The 15,400-nt window shown below is 39.7% G+C and overlaps 1 protein-coding gene across 7 annotated transcripts in view; it reads left to right on the top strand.

The window, feature by feature from the left end:
- SORCS2 (sortilin related VPS10 domain containing receptor 2) overlaps positions 1-15,400 on the top strand; it is an 822,591-nt gene that overhangs the window by 737,522 nt on the left and 69,669 nt on the right. For all 7 annotated transcript variants that reach the window (XM_074992445.1, XM_074992444.1, XM_074992443.1 and 4 more), the window contains exons 10-11: positions 8,139-8,285; positions 9,768-9,870. In XM_074992445.1, the coding sequence (XP_074848546.1) occupies positions 8,139-8,285; positions 9,768-9,870 (250 nt within the window). The remainder of the gene's footprint in view (positions 1-8,138; positions 8,286-9,767; positions 9,871-15,400) is intronic.

The following is a 15,400-nucleotide window of genomic DNA, read 5'->3' as shown; positions in this document are numbered from 1 at the left end:
GTTGCAGACCCTGTGCCTGCAGCATGGATCCCCAGCTGCCGCAGCAGCAGCCAGAAGCCCTGGGCTAAGGGCTGCTGCCCACGGTGACCATAGAGCCCTGCAGGGGCTGGAGAGAGAGCGTCTCTCAACCCCTCAGCTGATGGCCGCCATGGCGGACCCTGCTATTTCAAAGTTGCGGGACGCACAATGACTACACAGTCCCTACTTTGACGTTGAACGTCGAAGTAGGGCGCTATCCCCATCTCATGATGAGGATAGCGACTTCGACGTCTCGCCACCTAACATCGAAGTTAACTTCGAAATAGCGCCTGACGCGTGTAGCCATGACGGGCGCTATTTCAAAGTTAGTGCCGCTACTTCGAAGTAGCATGCACGTGTAGACACGGCTTTAGAGTGTTGTTTAATAAGCTACATTCAGCTTCACTTGTACAGCCCCACAGAGATTCCAGGAGTTGCAAAAGTTTCACTGAGGGCAATGTCTGTACTGTAGAACCTCTAGGAAAATTTGCAAATTCTGGGATTAATTTGTAGAGCTAGTTTTTAAAAAAATAATTATCAACTGAGCCTATATAATAAGGTATGATTGTGAGACAATAAATATGGAGCCATTTGTACATGGTCAGGTTTCAGAGAAGAGCGTCACTGCAAGGGTATGTCTACACTACAGAGTTATTCTGGAATAGTTTATTCCAGAGTTATGATTCCAAAATAAGATATTCCAGAGTAACATGGCCACACTACAGGGAAGCCCAAAATAAGCTAAACTTATTCCAAAATAGTGTGTCCACACACAATAGAGCCTGTTTTGGATTAGAGCCCCTGGAAGCACTGCTGTCAGGAGCACTAATCCAAAAGACTATGGCTAAAACAGCAGCTTTATTTCAGAATAAGCTTTCAAAAGAGCGGGGGGCTGTGTGGATGCTCTCTTTTGAAAGAGCAGATTCCTCTTTTGATCCACTTTTTCATGTGTGTGCATGCTCTTTCGAAAGAAGAGCTTCCAGAGGATCATCTTTTGAAAGACTCCTATAGAGTAGACACAGCCAAAGTGACCTGCCTCTAGCAGGTCTATAGCAAAGCCGAGCATAGAACCCACAGCTCCCAAATCTCACACTAACACTTTAATCACAGGATGATCTTTCTTCTCTCTGAGCTTTGCATGAATCCTGTAGAACATTGTCACCAGTTCAATAAAAAAATAATTGGTATAACATCTATACCATGGTCTGCCATCCCATAAATCTGCATGGGGAACTCTCATTAATGTTAATATCAAAAGGAAGCTGGTATTTGGAATGAGAGCAGAATACACTCTTAAATATTACAAATTGGGAGGGATGAAAGAGTATGGAGAATAAAAATGTCAGTGAAAACTAGCTATTCCAGATCATACTGAGAGCTGACGACATTTATACAAGTACAAACCAATAATAAATCCTCAGTTATGTTAAGCATCCATATCTGCTGAAGAGAGGGAGAAAATATTTTGGCCTAAATTCAGGGGATGTCATTTAATTTGGCAAAGTATTTTTTTTCATTTTGATGAAAATTTTCAAGAACGTCATGCCAACACGAAAGAGCAAGCGCTCTCTTTTAAAAGTGTCTCTGGCCACGCACAGGCACTCTCCTTGCTTCTCTTTTTCCTTTAATACATCTCTGCCCCTCTATACACCTCACTCCCCCAAAAGCAACATTCTGGCCCCTTTTTGTACTTCCGTTATATTGTGGGCCATGAGATTCCTCTGAGCAGGCTCTGAAAGCATAGATACTCAAAGGGATCATTGTGATCATGTGGTCTGACTTTCTGTATACCACTGGCCATAGAATTTCCCCAAAAATGCTTCCTAGACCAGATCTTTTAAAGTAACATCCAGTCTTGATTTAAAAATAGTGAATGATGGAGAATCCACCAGGATCCTTGGTAAAGCGTTCCGGAAACTAAGTATTCTTGCATAAAAATGTACAGATTGAATTTATCTGAGTTCAGCTTCCAGACATTGGACCATGTTACACTTTTCTCTACTAGATTAAAGTGTTCATTATTAAATATTGCTCCCCATGTGGGTTCTTATAGACTATAATCAAGTCACCCCTTAATTGTCTCTTTGTTAAGCTAAATAAATGGAACTCCTTGAATTCACCACTGTAAGGCATGTTGTCTAATCCTTTAATTATGCTCATGGCTCTTCTCTGAACCCTCCAATTATCAGCTGTCTTCTTGAGGTGTGAATACAAGAACTGAGCACAGTATTCCAGCAGCAGTTACCAAGCCAATATACAAGACAAACAATCTCTGTACGCCTACTCAGGATTCCCCTGTTCATGCATCTCAGGATGACATTAACTGTTTTTGGTCACAGGGTCAGACTGGGAACGTCTGTTCAGCTGATTATTCACTACAACCCTCATATATTTCTTCAGAACAGGTATTTCCTAGGACAGAATTCACCAGGGCTTACTTTCTTGCTTCTAGATGTATGTATTTACATTTAGTTGTGTTAATATACATATAATTTGCTTCTACCCTGTGATCCAAATCACTCTGAATCAGTAGCCTGTCATCTTCATTACTTACCACTCCCCCAGTTTTTGTGTCAGCTGCAAACTTTATCAGTCATGCTTTTAAGTTTTCTTCCAGGGCATTGATAAAATTGTTAAACAGCATAGGGCCCCTGCAGAAACCTAGTGCAAACACACCCATTCTAGCTGATTCCATGTTTACAATTACATTTCAGTTAGCCATATAATGGGTGTCATATTCATTTTATATTAATCTACTTTTTGAATAAAAAAATATCGTGCAGTACCAAGTTCCCTGCCTTACAGAAATATGTTATGTCAAATCTAGTGTTGTCATCAACAAAACTTATCTCATTAATAGGTATCAAGTTAGTTGGAGGGACTCTATTTTCCATAAATGTGGGTTGTTGCCTAAATTATAATGCCTTGCTTTAATTCCTTAGTAATCAAATACCTTACCAGATCCTTTATTATCCCACCTGGGATCAGTGTCAGCCCAACAGACCTGTAATGACACTTGACATCCCATTTTCCCCTTTTTAAAAATTAACACAGTAGCACCTTTCATCCAGTCTTCTGGAACTTCCTCAGTACTCCAAGACTTACTGAAAATCACTGTTAATAGTCCAGTGAGCTCATTAGCTGGCTCAGTAAAAACTCTTGATTGTAAGTTATCTGAACCAGCTGATTTTAAAATGTCTGATTTTAGTAGCTACAGTTTAACATCCTCCTGAGCTATTAGTGGAGGGTTATCAACACCACTTGGTGAGATGATATCATCTTTTTGTCCTCCAAAATAGAAATATTTATTAGATACTGTTGCCTTTTCTGAATTATTACTATTTATTCTGCCATGTCCACCAATACCATAGTTGGAAAGTAAGAGAGATAGCTATGTTAGTCCATCTACTATCAAAACAAAAAAGCAGTCTAGTAACACTTCAAAGTCTAACAAAATAATTAGGTGATGAGCTTTCATGGGACAGACCCACTTCTTCAGACCATAGCCATACCAGAACAGATTCAATATTTAAGGCACAGAGAACCAAAAATAGTAATCAAGGTTGACAAATCAGAAAGATGATGTCTGTCTGGATCTGGGCGAATTTTTTCATGTAGTTGATGGATCTCCATTCCAAACAGCTGAAAGTAGTTCCTTGCATGTTGAATAGTAACAGAGAGTGCTGTGTTAGTCTATATACTATCAAAACAAAAAAGCAGTCCAGTAGCACTTTAAAGACTAACAAAATAATTTATTAGGTGGTGAGCTTGAACTGGGACGCCAACTACCTGGGCTATTATATGGACTCTTTTACATACTTTGTTTCATCTGACTCTTGACTTCCCCCCTTCCTACCGCCCCTCTGCTCTTCTGATTTGCCCACCTTGATTACAATTTTTCTGATTTGTCAACCTTGATAACTAGTGAGACACAGAACTCAGTGGCTCAGGAGCCAAATTAGTGATCAGTATTCCCCAAAAGAGCGACGTAGTGTGAATTCAATTTAACTGAGCAACTGAATACTTCAGGCCAGTCCTATATGCATTGTACACAAAAACTCTTTTTCTGTGAGGAACATTTAGGGTTGCCAGAAGTCCCTCAATCTGCTGGACAGTCCCAAATTTCCATGACAAGCCTGCATCCCACATTTATGGAAAAATATTCTACAGGGCATTTTTGTATAAATGCAGGATGTGGGACTTGTTGTGGGAATTCCCTGTCCCAGGGTTCTCATGGCTGGAGCTGCTGGTGGGGCTCCGTGCCCCAGCTGCCTCCCCACCACGGGACTTCTGGGGTCCCCCTTCCCCTTTGGCCAGCAATCCTGCAGCTGGGGCTCCTCGTCTCACAAAGCCTTCCTAAAAATCTGGCAACCCAAGGAGCATCTGAACGATGAAAGAGCTTGTATTACATTGATCTTTCTTTTTCTTTTAACGTTAATTTTATTGGAAAAGTTTTCATTGTCTTGTTCTTTTAAAAAGTCTGATATAAAACCAAGAAATGAAAAGCTCTGTTCAAATAGCTTACTCCATAGTTTTTACATACAATACCCAGTCACCCACAGTTTTTATTGAATGATGGAACCACATAATAACAAAACCAAACAAATGTCTAGGACCAGACCCTGAGGCGGAGTAGCACAGCTCAATTCATTAGGCTGGCTTTCAGTCTTTCATTACATTATTCTTCTGTACGTATTGTAATCTATGCACTGTCTTTTCTGGAGTTTTTATTGCTGTAAATCTAAGAATACATAGTTACTTTGATTCAAAATAGCAGTGCATTTTATTGTGCAAATGGTATTAATATTTTTAGCATAGCTGCTATACGAACAAGGCAAAATAAAGCAGCTACGTTATATTTAGGAGTTGCTGTTGTTTTGTTTCTGTTTGCCTCTGCGATATCTGCAATAGCTATAACAATATTAGAAGAGATGGAAGGACTGATTGTAGAAAGTAATCATGGTAAAATGAAGACTGGGTACTGCTCTGGAGTTTCACTGGAATAAACCTGGCATAATTCAGTATTCATTCAGGCCCAGAGTGTTTATAAATAGCTGTTGAGTTGTTATATATCTCATCATGTTAGGCGGGTGGAGGAGAGATAATCAGAGAATGACCTTTAAAATAATCAGTAGAGGAGAGAATTATATGGATTTTTTTTTCAAAGTATATTTTCTATTGATTTGTATTAATTAGGAAAAAACACTTGAGTATAATTCACTTTGGATGTTGAACTTCAGTTAGGGTAGCATTGAAGCAGAATGAAGCAGAAGGGTGGAAGCTGTGACTCACGATCAATGCAGTGTTGTCTTTTGTTATTTGAATGCTGACAATGTGCCCACATACAGGACAGACAATGGTGTGAATGAGTCCTTGCCTTGAGGAGTTCACAGCGTAAGTTTCCATACCACAAAATCTTACTATCAAGTGTAGTCTTAATTATGGTGAGTAGATACAGCAACTTCTTACATCATAATTTACAAAAGCGATTTAAAAAAAATATTCAGGTGCTATTTAAAAGTGATGGTGAAGGCCCAAAGTAGAGCCCTACAAACAAGCTGTGCAAGAAGAGAAAAATCTCAAAACCAAAGTCGTTATAACTAGAAATTAATAAAAGAAAACCTGGGGCCAGGTCCTCTGCTCAATGATAAATCCCTGATTTATACAACAGGGGATCTTGAGTAGTGAAAACAAAAACATAGGCAACAAAAATATTGTACAACAAAACTAAGGAATCATTTTAACTAAACACTTGCCATTGAGACTTTTAATGGCAGTAACCAATATGTTCCCTGGTAAGTTTTTGCATGATCAGTTCCTAAAGTTGACAATCTATGAAAATTCTTTTTAGCCTTTCTCTGACAAGTGGTAAGCAAAAAAGTGGTGCCTCATTCCAAAGGATTGCTGCATCTTCCACTACAATGATGAGCTTCATTCCTATGAGCAGTCTCATAGATATCAGTGGTATTATACAAAGTTACACACAAAAGCAGCCTCTGAGTGGCTCATATTTTAAGAACTGGAGAAATAGTTCAGAAATTGCAATAGTGGGAGGTGCAAGAGACTACAAATGGAATTTACTTAAGTAGCTGTAGATACTGTACTAGATTTCTCAGTGTTCTAAGTACTAATACCTGATTGAAACTAAGACCTGGTCTACAATACAGAGATAGATCAACATAGTAGGGCATGTGTCTAAACTTAAATTTATTTCCTCACAATATAAACATCCCATTATGGTGAAACAGTAATGCTACTTCTCCAATCAGTATTGAGCAGTGGGCAATGGGCAATGAACTGCAGCTCATGCAGTACAAGCATAAACACTACACTTTCTACATTGACGGGCTGCCACAAGTCCAGTTTTTGACTAGCATGTGAACTCAGAAAGGGATCCTCATGGCTCTGGTCAGCCCTGCTAACCAGAACACTAACAGTCTAGTCAATGGTGTAGCACATCTAAGGCAGGCTCCCTGTCTTTCCTGGCTCTGCATGGCTCCCAGAAGCAGTGACATGTTCCTGTGGCCCGTAGGCACAGTGGCAACCAAAAAGTTTCTGTGTGCTGTCCCCACCCTGAGTGCCATCTCCACAGCTCCCACTGTCTGGGAACAGCAGTTAATGGGACTGGGGGTGGAGCCAGTCTACACATTCACCTGTTTGCTGCACCTGCTGAGTTTGTAATTGATTTTTTTATACTGTTGAGGTGACCGTGTACTGCTTCATGAGCCAGGGAACAAGAGCTAAGCAGAGTCTCCCAGGGTAACTATTGGCATTTCTACTTCATCAGTTGTTAGAAAAGATACTTTCTCACCAGTCATTTGTTCTTAGAAATGTGAGTGTCATTCACTGTCCCTCAGAAAACACTGATGTCAGTGAAGCATCCCCAAGACCCACAAAAGCTTGCATGACCCTAGAGGATTAGCCTTTTCTGTTGATTTATTCTGTGACAAAGTGGTCCTGTGCCAAAATGGAGATAAGAGTGCCATTTATTATCTCATTACATTTTGGGAATCCCATGGGTGCAAATCCCTCTATTATTGCTTGCCCATTGCTGAAATCTCAGTCTGTGTAGCAGGAGATAATTAATGGCCCTGCCCACTTACATGTGAATGGTCCCCACAATTCCAAAATGATATCCCTTTGATCAATAAGCAATCTGGTGTTGTAAGCTTCCATGGTGCAATTGACACTTATTTCTATACCGTCAATGCGGCTGTATTCTGCTGTCTGGAACATAAGGACTGGGGGAAGCTAAGCATACAAAGAGTTGTGCAAAGACTCAAGAGCATGACCTTGCATCTCTGAAAATTCTGCAACCACTGCTTGTCATCCCAAGACTGCATTGTGATACAGTCCCACCAGTCAGTGCTTATTTCTCAGGCCCAGAAGTAAGGTTCCACCATCAGCAGCTGCTCGCTGAATGGACCAACAAATTTGATTTGGTTCTTGCTATGTCCTGCAGCAGTCATCATCACAGTTCTTCCTGATTCATTTTTCCTTGTGGCTTTGCAAATACTGGAAAAGCATGCATCTTATGCTTTCAATGCTCTTTATAATAGTTCAGAGCTGTGTAGGCTCTATGCTTCTGTCTAGAATGGTGGGCAGTGAAGAGAGCAGATTGGGCTTGTGGAATTTTTTAAAAAGCATGAAAATTGTAGGATATAGATGACATCATTGGAAAGCTGCATGCTGAGAAGCTTGACCCATGGCCCCCAGTGACCCCTGCATGATTTGTTCTGCCCCACCAGAGATTACCAGAATGTCCCAAAAGAGAGTGCAGTGGCTGACTCCTTGACTCATCACTGTGCATAATCATTAGGAATGCTTGTGCAATGCACATTCCAGTATACCATGGGTGAGTATCCCAATGTGTAACTCAGTACCAAGTATTCACATGTGCTAGCAATATGGTAACTTGCACTGGCAAAATTTTGTATTGTAGACATGCCATTGAGAAACCAAGAGCGTGAGCTGTCTTTTTAAATGTCCATTCTCTTCCCCTTTAAGAGTTAGTAAATATCTGGAATATTCAGTTTCTGATGAACTTCTAACCAGGAATGAGCTATACTAGAAATGTGTTTTCAGGCTGGTCATTAACCCTCTTGAATGTTATGCTCTAGGTCAGAGGTGTTAAAGGAATCTTTCTGGCCAATCAAAAAATTGATGGAAAAGTTACAACTCTAATAACCTACAACAAAGGCCGTGACTGGGACTATTTGACCCCACCAATCTTGGATATGAATGGTAAACCAACCAACTGCAAACCTGTAAGTGGGTCCTTTTAATAACTCCTTCATTTTTTCCTGTGTAGAATATGTTGGAATATAAACAAGTGAACAGTATTTAAGTCATCTCAGTCACCTTGTACCAAGCTACATTCCCCTCTACTTACACCAGATGTAGATATTAATTTGTCTGTGCTAACCATGCCTTTATGAGTTATTGGGCCAAAGTAATCTCTGGTTTGCACCATCTACAGCATTACACATTCTCCTGTGGGGGCTTCATTTGATTTGTATAGAACAAGTGTGCTCTGACATACTGCCGATGCATCCTGACTCAAGACAATTGTTCATTAATTATCAAAGATTTTACACCTCAGTGGACCTATCTGGAAAAGAGAGCACTTCATCAATAAGATTAAAAACATGTATACTTTTTCCTGGTTTTGCATTATATTGTTTTATCTTAAAATGCAATTGCCCTGTTGTAGGGGGGCGGGGACAGTTACACAGCTGCCTGGAAAAATATGTAAAAGGGCTAGTGCTATCAAAAGCCCTTTTCATTTTTGTGAATGGATGGTTTATTTTACGCGTCAGCTACCCATAAGGGTTGCGACAGCTCTGACAGGCAGATTCCCTGTGTCTTTCTGATGGGTTCCCTACTCCATTTGACTCTTAGATCTCTGCATTTTGGGGCAGAAAACAGTACATGTCCAAAATCAAGGGACAGACTAATCTTTATACCACTTAATGTACCAGGAGTAAAAGACTGAGATCAGGGGAGATACTGTCTCTCTTTAGAAGACTGGGCAACAGCAATGTATGTTTCATGCTACAGGGCCTGACCAAAGCCACTGAAATCAGTGGGAAGATTCCCCTTGACTTCCGTGGGCTTTGGATAAGGTTCTCAGTCCTCACTTAGAGTGCATTCTTGTTCTCAATGCTTATGTTAACTTAAGTACGGGAATTCAGCATATTTAGCGCCACATTCCAATGTGGGAAGAGCAGAAACCAGTAAGTTAATTAACGAGTGATACAATCAAGCTCTCTCTAAACGAACCATTAATTTTTTTCGTATAATGATTTTTTTTCCTGACAGAAGATGTTTCAGTAGAAATAGTTGTTTTAATCTGATTCTCAGTTAGCTGATAAATGCTAAAGGCAGCCGAGGGATGATGATTACCAACAACAACAAATAAATCTTTGGTGCTTTTATTGCCTCTCCAAAGGATCACAGCACTCATTCTGTCACAAAGTTATTCTGTGCTATAATTTCCCACTGTCTGTCTCTGAATTGCAGACCTTGTTTTAAGGGCATGGAAATATACAGAGCCAGGGTAATTGCTTCCCACTAGATACATCAAACTAATATTTTATTCTGGACCTTGCTTTGTGAAATTCAGCCACTTCCCTCCTTTTGTAAGGCAGTTGTCACTGCATGCTTTCTGATTATGCACTAATTACCAAAGTAGCAAAACTTCTGTTAACAGCTTGTAAAATACTGTGTTTTTCCTCTTATCCTTAAAGCCTGATTGCCATCTTCATCTCCATCTCCGCTGGGCCGACAATCCATATGTGTCAGGAACAGTCCATACCAAGGACACTGCACCAGGGCTCATAATGGGGGCAGGTAAATGGACAAAAGTGCCTTCTTTTCCCCATAAAATGTTCTTGCAGTTCTCATTTAGTCCCAGGAAGAGGAATATAATTTTGGCTATATTATAAACATTGCCACTGAATACCATTTAAGTTATGGAGTTGGACTGGTTAAATATAATTGCTCCAGTTACTGAATAGGAGGTCACTGAACTTTCTGCTGGATAGCCTGCAGTGAGTGGAAGGAATTGTTAATCCCAAAATGTCACAAATAGGCAGGTGCATTGTGTGTATCTAGCTATCTATCAATCATATATAGCTCCCCACTACCATTGTATTTGAGCCCTTCACAACCTTTAGTGTAGTTTTCTAACAGGGAAGTGCTATTACCCCTGTTTTCCATGTGGGGAAGTGAGGCCCCATGAGCCTAAGGCTATGTCTATACTCGAGTGATCTGTCAGCAGAAGTTGCTATTGGAAGAGATCTTCTGACAAAACATCTGTCGACAGATCGTGGCCACACATGAAAGTGGATCTCTCTGTCGATCCACTCTGTCAGCAGAGAGCAGTCAGACTGCCTGGCTGGTCTCTGGACAGAATGGCCAACAAGAAGGACAGCAGACAGGACTGCCTAGTGACCTAGAAGCCCTGTCTGTCAACAGAGGGCTCCCTGGAGTGTCCACACAGCTTTTTTGTCGACTGGGTGTGTCAAGAAAGGCATTCTACATCATGCGGGAGAGGCAGAATGCTGTTGGGAAAAGTGCCGAGTTCTGTTGACAGTATGTCGGCAGAGCATTTTTAGTATGGACACTGTAGATTTTGTTGAGAAAACCCTCTAGTGTAGACCTAGCCTAAGAGATTTGCCCAACGTTAGACAGGAAGTCTGTGGTGGTGCAGGGAACTAAATCTAGATCTCCCATGTCTTGGGCTATTGCCCTAATCACTGGACTAGTTTCCTCTGTTCTTATTTTTTGTGGTGAAGTGTTTCATCTTGTTCTGCATGATAGTGTACTGGCCTCTCAGACCATGGTTCTTTTTTTTTCCTTATACCTAATGCCAATATAATTATCTTAAAGCATTTATTAACTTCTATATCCATGACAAGGAAGCCATGAGAGATTAAATGAGTGACAATCACAGGAGTGTAAGAATCAGGTTAATGCCCCATGTACAGTATTGTGTTAGAGCAAAGTGATTGACTACATATAATAAATAAAATCCCTATTGAGATGATGACCAGTCACTATAAAAAATGTCCGTATAAGTCTGCTTTGCTCTTTTACTTTGTTATAGAGCAATTCAGTTCCTCTGAATGCTATGTTTCTTCTTCAGATTATTGAGACATCAAGTTTCAGCTATAACAACAGCTGAAGAGTGGGGCAGAGGGGAGAAGGGAGCGGGGAGGCAGAGGACAGAAGTGGGTGATGGGCTGGGAAGGTCAGTGCATCATCATACAGTATAACCACTGGGATATAATGGACTTTCGGCATTAACAGACACCCCTTCCCCCCATTAGTCCATTAAATCGAGGGTTTACTGTACATCCAAGGACAGACTGTATGTCTTTGGGGCCTGGTCAGAGAAATTGCTGAACCTATGCAAATCAGGAGGGTGTTTCAGCATGTGTGAGAATCCCAGTGTTTGGGACCCATCATCCTCTGATTGAAATAAATGGAAATATTACCATTAAATTCAATGTGAGTAGTGGTAGGATGTTGGTGTGCAAATCACCAGGCTCAGGATATTGAACTGTATGTTTATTGTAATTTCAAACAATTATAGTTAAATAGAGATTAACATTAATACCTACAATGCTTGGAAATAATAGGATATTACCATTGCTTCATTTTAAGCCCCAGCATTTGTGATTTACAGAATGAAAATTCTACTTTATTAAAAGTTCATAAATAGATCCAAGAAATATATATATATATAAGCAGTTAAATGTATGTAAATTATGCAGACAAAATATTAAATTTAATAGCTGCACATTAAACCATTATTTTAAATGAGTAGTCTGCTCCCTTTAAGGAATGTAATAGGATTTTATATTTACATTTGATTGTTTTACTGTATTTAGTCTTGGCAAATGCTTCTATGGTATAAGCCATTCAACGTGGAGCAAATGATGTGTAAATTTTTTACTTTCAGCCTCAAACCTGTAAAGGATTCTTCTGTGGAAAATGCTAAGAGAAGGTTAAAATTTCAGATTCCAGTGAGCTCTCTTTCTGTTCGCAGCCTCTTTCCAGATAATAGATCAAACTTATAGTGCACATTGCACTCTTGAACAAATTACAGCGTAATTTAAAATATATATTGAGTACTTCAGCTGCTGTACTAAATGGCTGTTACTCTTCGTCATCTCTGGTCCTGATGTGCCTTAAACATATTAAAGTTTCTGTCTTCATGCATGGAGATGGCATGTTATGACATAACTGCCATTAAGGAAAAAAAGAACAGGCAGATGTTTGACGGACACAGATTCTGGGGAACCCTCACAATTTCTCCTCCTGGGACTCATACACTCAGATCCACCCCTCCCCTCTACACATGCTGGCTACATCTTACACTGCATTCTACTTTTGGAAGTGGAATGCAAACGAGAGAGATCAAAAATGGAAACAAAGTGCAGATTTACGTATCCTGCACCTTATTTTCATATTCTCACACAATCGTGCTTCCAGAAAGGGCTTTTCCAGAAGCAAAAACAGCTGTGTAAGTGGGGTTCCTTCAAAAACAAACCTCATTTTTGAACGACACCTTCTATTTTGTTTCAGAAAGAAGGGCTCTTTCAAAAACAGGGTCTGTGTACCTGGCTGGGAGCTCTGGATGCTTTTGTATTGCCAGGGCCCTCCCCCACACCCTCTCCCCCACACCACACAAACACCTGTCAGCAGGCCTATGTAGGATAAAAGGCTTGCCATCCCAATAGCTGCTACTACTGCTGTTTAGTTTACAGAAGATCTTCCTTTAACCAAGGTACTTTGCAATTAAAAAAATAGTTATATTGGTTGATGAACAGAATTACCAATACGAGAAAAAAAGATACAAGAATACTTAGTATTATCAGCATATAAATGATAGGAAAAAGAAAAGTAGGAGTGAGTTGACTGCTAAAATCTGTACAAAGGAAGCAGTGGCCAAGAACACAATCCTTTGGTATGGAATGAAATTGGAAAGAGGGTTTGTCAACGCATGACAGCCAAAAGAAATGCTAAGAGAAAAATCCCAGGACAGGCATCATGAGTGTATGGCACTTTGTATTCCAAAGAAGCGGGTAGTCAGTAGTAATTAAAGTGGTACAAAGGGCAAGGAGACTAAGAACATGAGAGGGGAAGAGAAACAGAGGAAACAGACAGGAAAGTGGTCAGAAGAATAGCTAGAAACATTCTGGCTTTACAGGAGATCAGGTAGCATGGTGTGAAAGAGAAGTTGAAAGTTAGGAGTGAAAAACCATGGTCCAGAACTTAAAAAAAAAAAGAAGATCATAGATTGTGGTTTAATCCCTGGAGCTGGTTCACCTGTCTTATTCTACTTGTTTGCAAGTGTGTGTGTGTGTGTGCGCCATATTCATTATATTTCCTCTTATTAGCCCATTCAAATTATACAGCTGTCCCTGTTCTTTTCTTAGCTTTATATTGGTGTAATACACATTACATAATATCATTTATGCACAGCTACCCAAAAAGATGGTGAGATGGTTTGTGCTTTAATTTGATAGGAGTGTTGCATAGGTTTTGTTCATTCTTGTAACCTTCAAATTTAATACTCTAGTATGTCTTTTAAATTTGATGTTCTAGTGTTTAAAAGAAAATAAAAGTCCCAGATTCCTCATCATGGGGTTGATCCTGACAAGTGCTATTACAAGCTTCAGAGTCCACTGACATCTGTAGAAGTTGAGGATATTTAAATCAACTTATCTTTTCTTCCTTTCCTTATTTTGGTTGTAGGATTGATAGTAATGGGTTTATTTTTTCAGGGTTAGTAACATAATTTTTACCAAGTTTCTTAGAGTTAATTTGCATGCCTCAGTGCACATAACAAAATTTACTGCACACATGAATGGAAAAAAAAATTAGACTGAACATTGCTTGCTTACCTCTTACATCTTGGAGTAATCTGCAGATTTTATAAGCCTATTATCCATTCCATTAGCCAAGTCATTAATAAAAAATATTGAATAACCAGACCCAGGAGTGACTCTGGTGGAACCCCATTAGTTAAACTCTCCCAGTTTGACAGTGAACTGTTGAGTATGACCTTTGAGTATGGTCTTTCAACCCCTTGGGCAACTACCTTATAGTAATTTCATTTGGCCTTGTGGGACAGTGTAAAAAGTCTTACTAAAAGCAAGATCTATCATTTCTATAATCTCCCGTTCAATAACTAGGCCAATAACACTGTCAACAGCAAAAAAAGTATGTTCTTGACAAATACATGCTGGCTAAACCTGATAATCCTATTATCCTCTAAGTGCTCACAGGTTGATTTAATCATTTATTCTACTAGTTGTCCATGTACTGAAGTTAGTCTCCAGGTCCTCTTTGTTTCACTTTTTAAAATCTACTTGTCATGATCAGTCATGATCATTTCATAGTCACCTGCATTCATATTGCCTTGCATGTTTAGATTCACCAGCAGTCCCTCCCTGTTTGTCAGAATCAAGGCTAAAATGGCTGTCCGCTTGATTTTCTCCACTTTCTCAAACAAAATGATGTCCTAATATTTCCAAGAATTTACTGGAAATTTTGTGTCTTGCTGTACTACTTTTCCAACAAATGTCTAGTAATTAAAATCCCTCATTATTACCAGAGCTTGTTTTGGAGTTATTTCTGTTGTTTCTTCTAGAAATGCCTTTTCTAGATTTGGTGGTATGTAGTAGACCCTTACTAAGAGTGTCGACCAATTTTTAACACTTTATCTTTACCCAAGGAATTCCACCTGGCTTGTTTCTGACTTCCTTCTAGACCTCTTGGTGTATAATGCAGTACCTGCTCCCTTTTTACCTTTGAAATCCTTCCTGGAGAAGCTATATGTCTCCATACCAATATTCCAGTCATGAGATTTATCCCACAAGTCTTGGTGATGCCAATTAAGTCATAATTTATCTTATATAGTAATGATTCTAGTTCTTCCTGTTAATTCCCAATAAAGGTCACATTTAAATCTAGATATCTGTGATGTTGAGTAGATTCTCCTGTTGATTTCATACTTTGTTGTACTTTTAGCCTGTTGTATTTCACTCCCATCATATAGCTCTCTGTTAAGGTTACCTTTTTATGCTCATGTGCGAGTTTTTGTTACCTGCATCCCTTTGAGCCTAGTTTAAAACCCTCCTTACCAAGTTGGCACATTGGTGCAAAGATGGCCTTCTACATCTTGGTCAGGTAGATTCCATCTCTTTCTAGCAGATCTTCTTTCCAGAACAACATCTTATAGCTGAGGAAGCTAAAGCCCTTCGACTGATGTCATCTGCTCAACAATACACTCATCTCCAGGATGCACAAGTCCCTCTATAGGCCCAAGCCATTAACCTAGGGGATGGACAAAAATACAGCCAGCATC

This window comes from Carettochelys insculpta, chromosome 4 (genome assembly GCF_033958435.1).
Source record: "Carettochelys insculpta isolate YL-2023 chromosome 4, ASM3395843v1, whole genome shotgun sequence".
NCBI lineage: Eukaryota > Metazoa > Chordata > Testudines > Carettochelyidae > Carettochelys > Carettochelys insculpta.
Note: the sequence above shows the minus strand (reverse complement) of the source record. Positions and strands in the feature narration are given on the sequence as shown.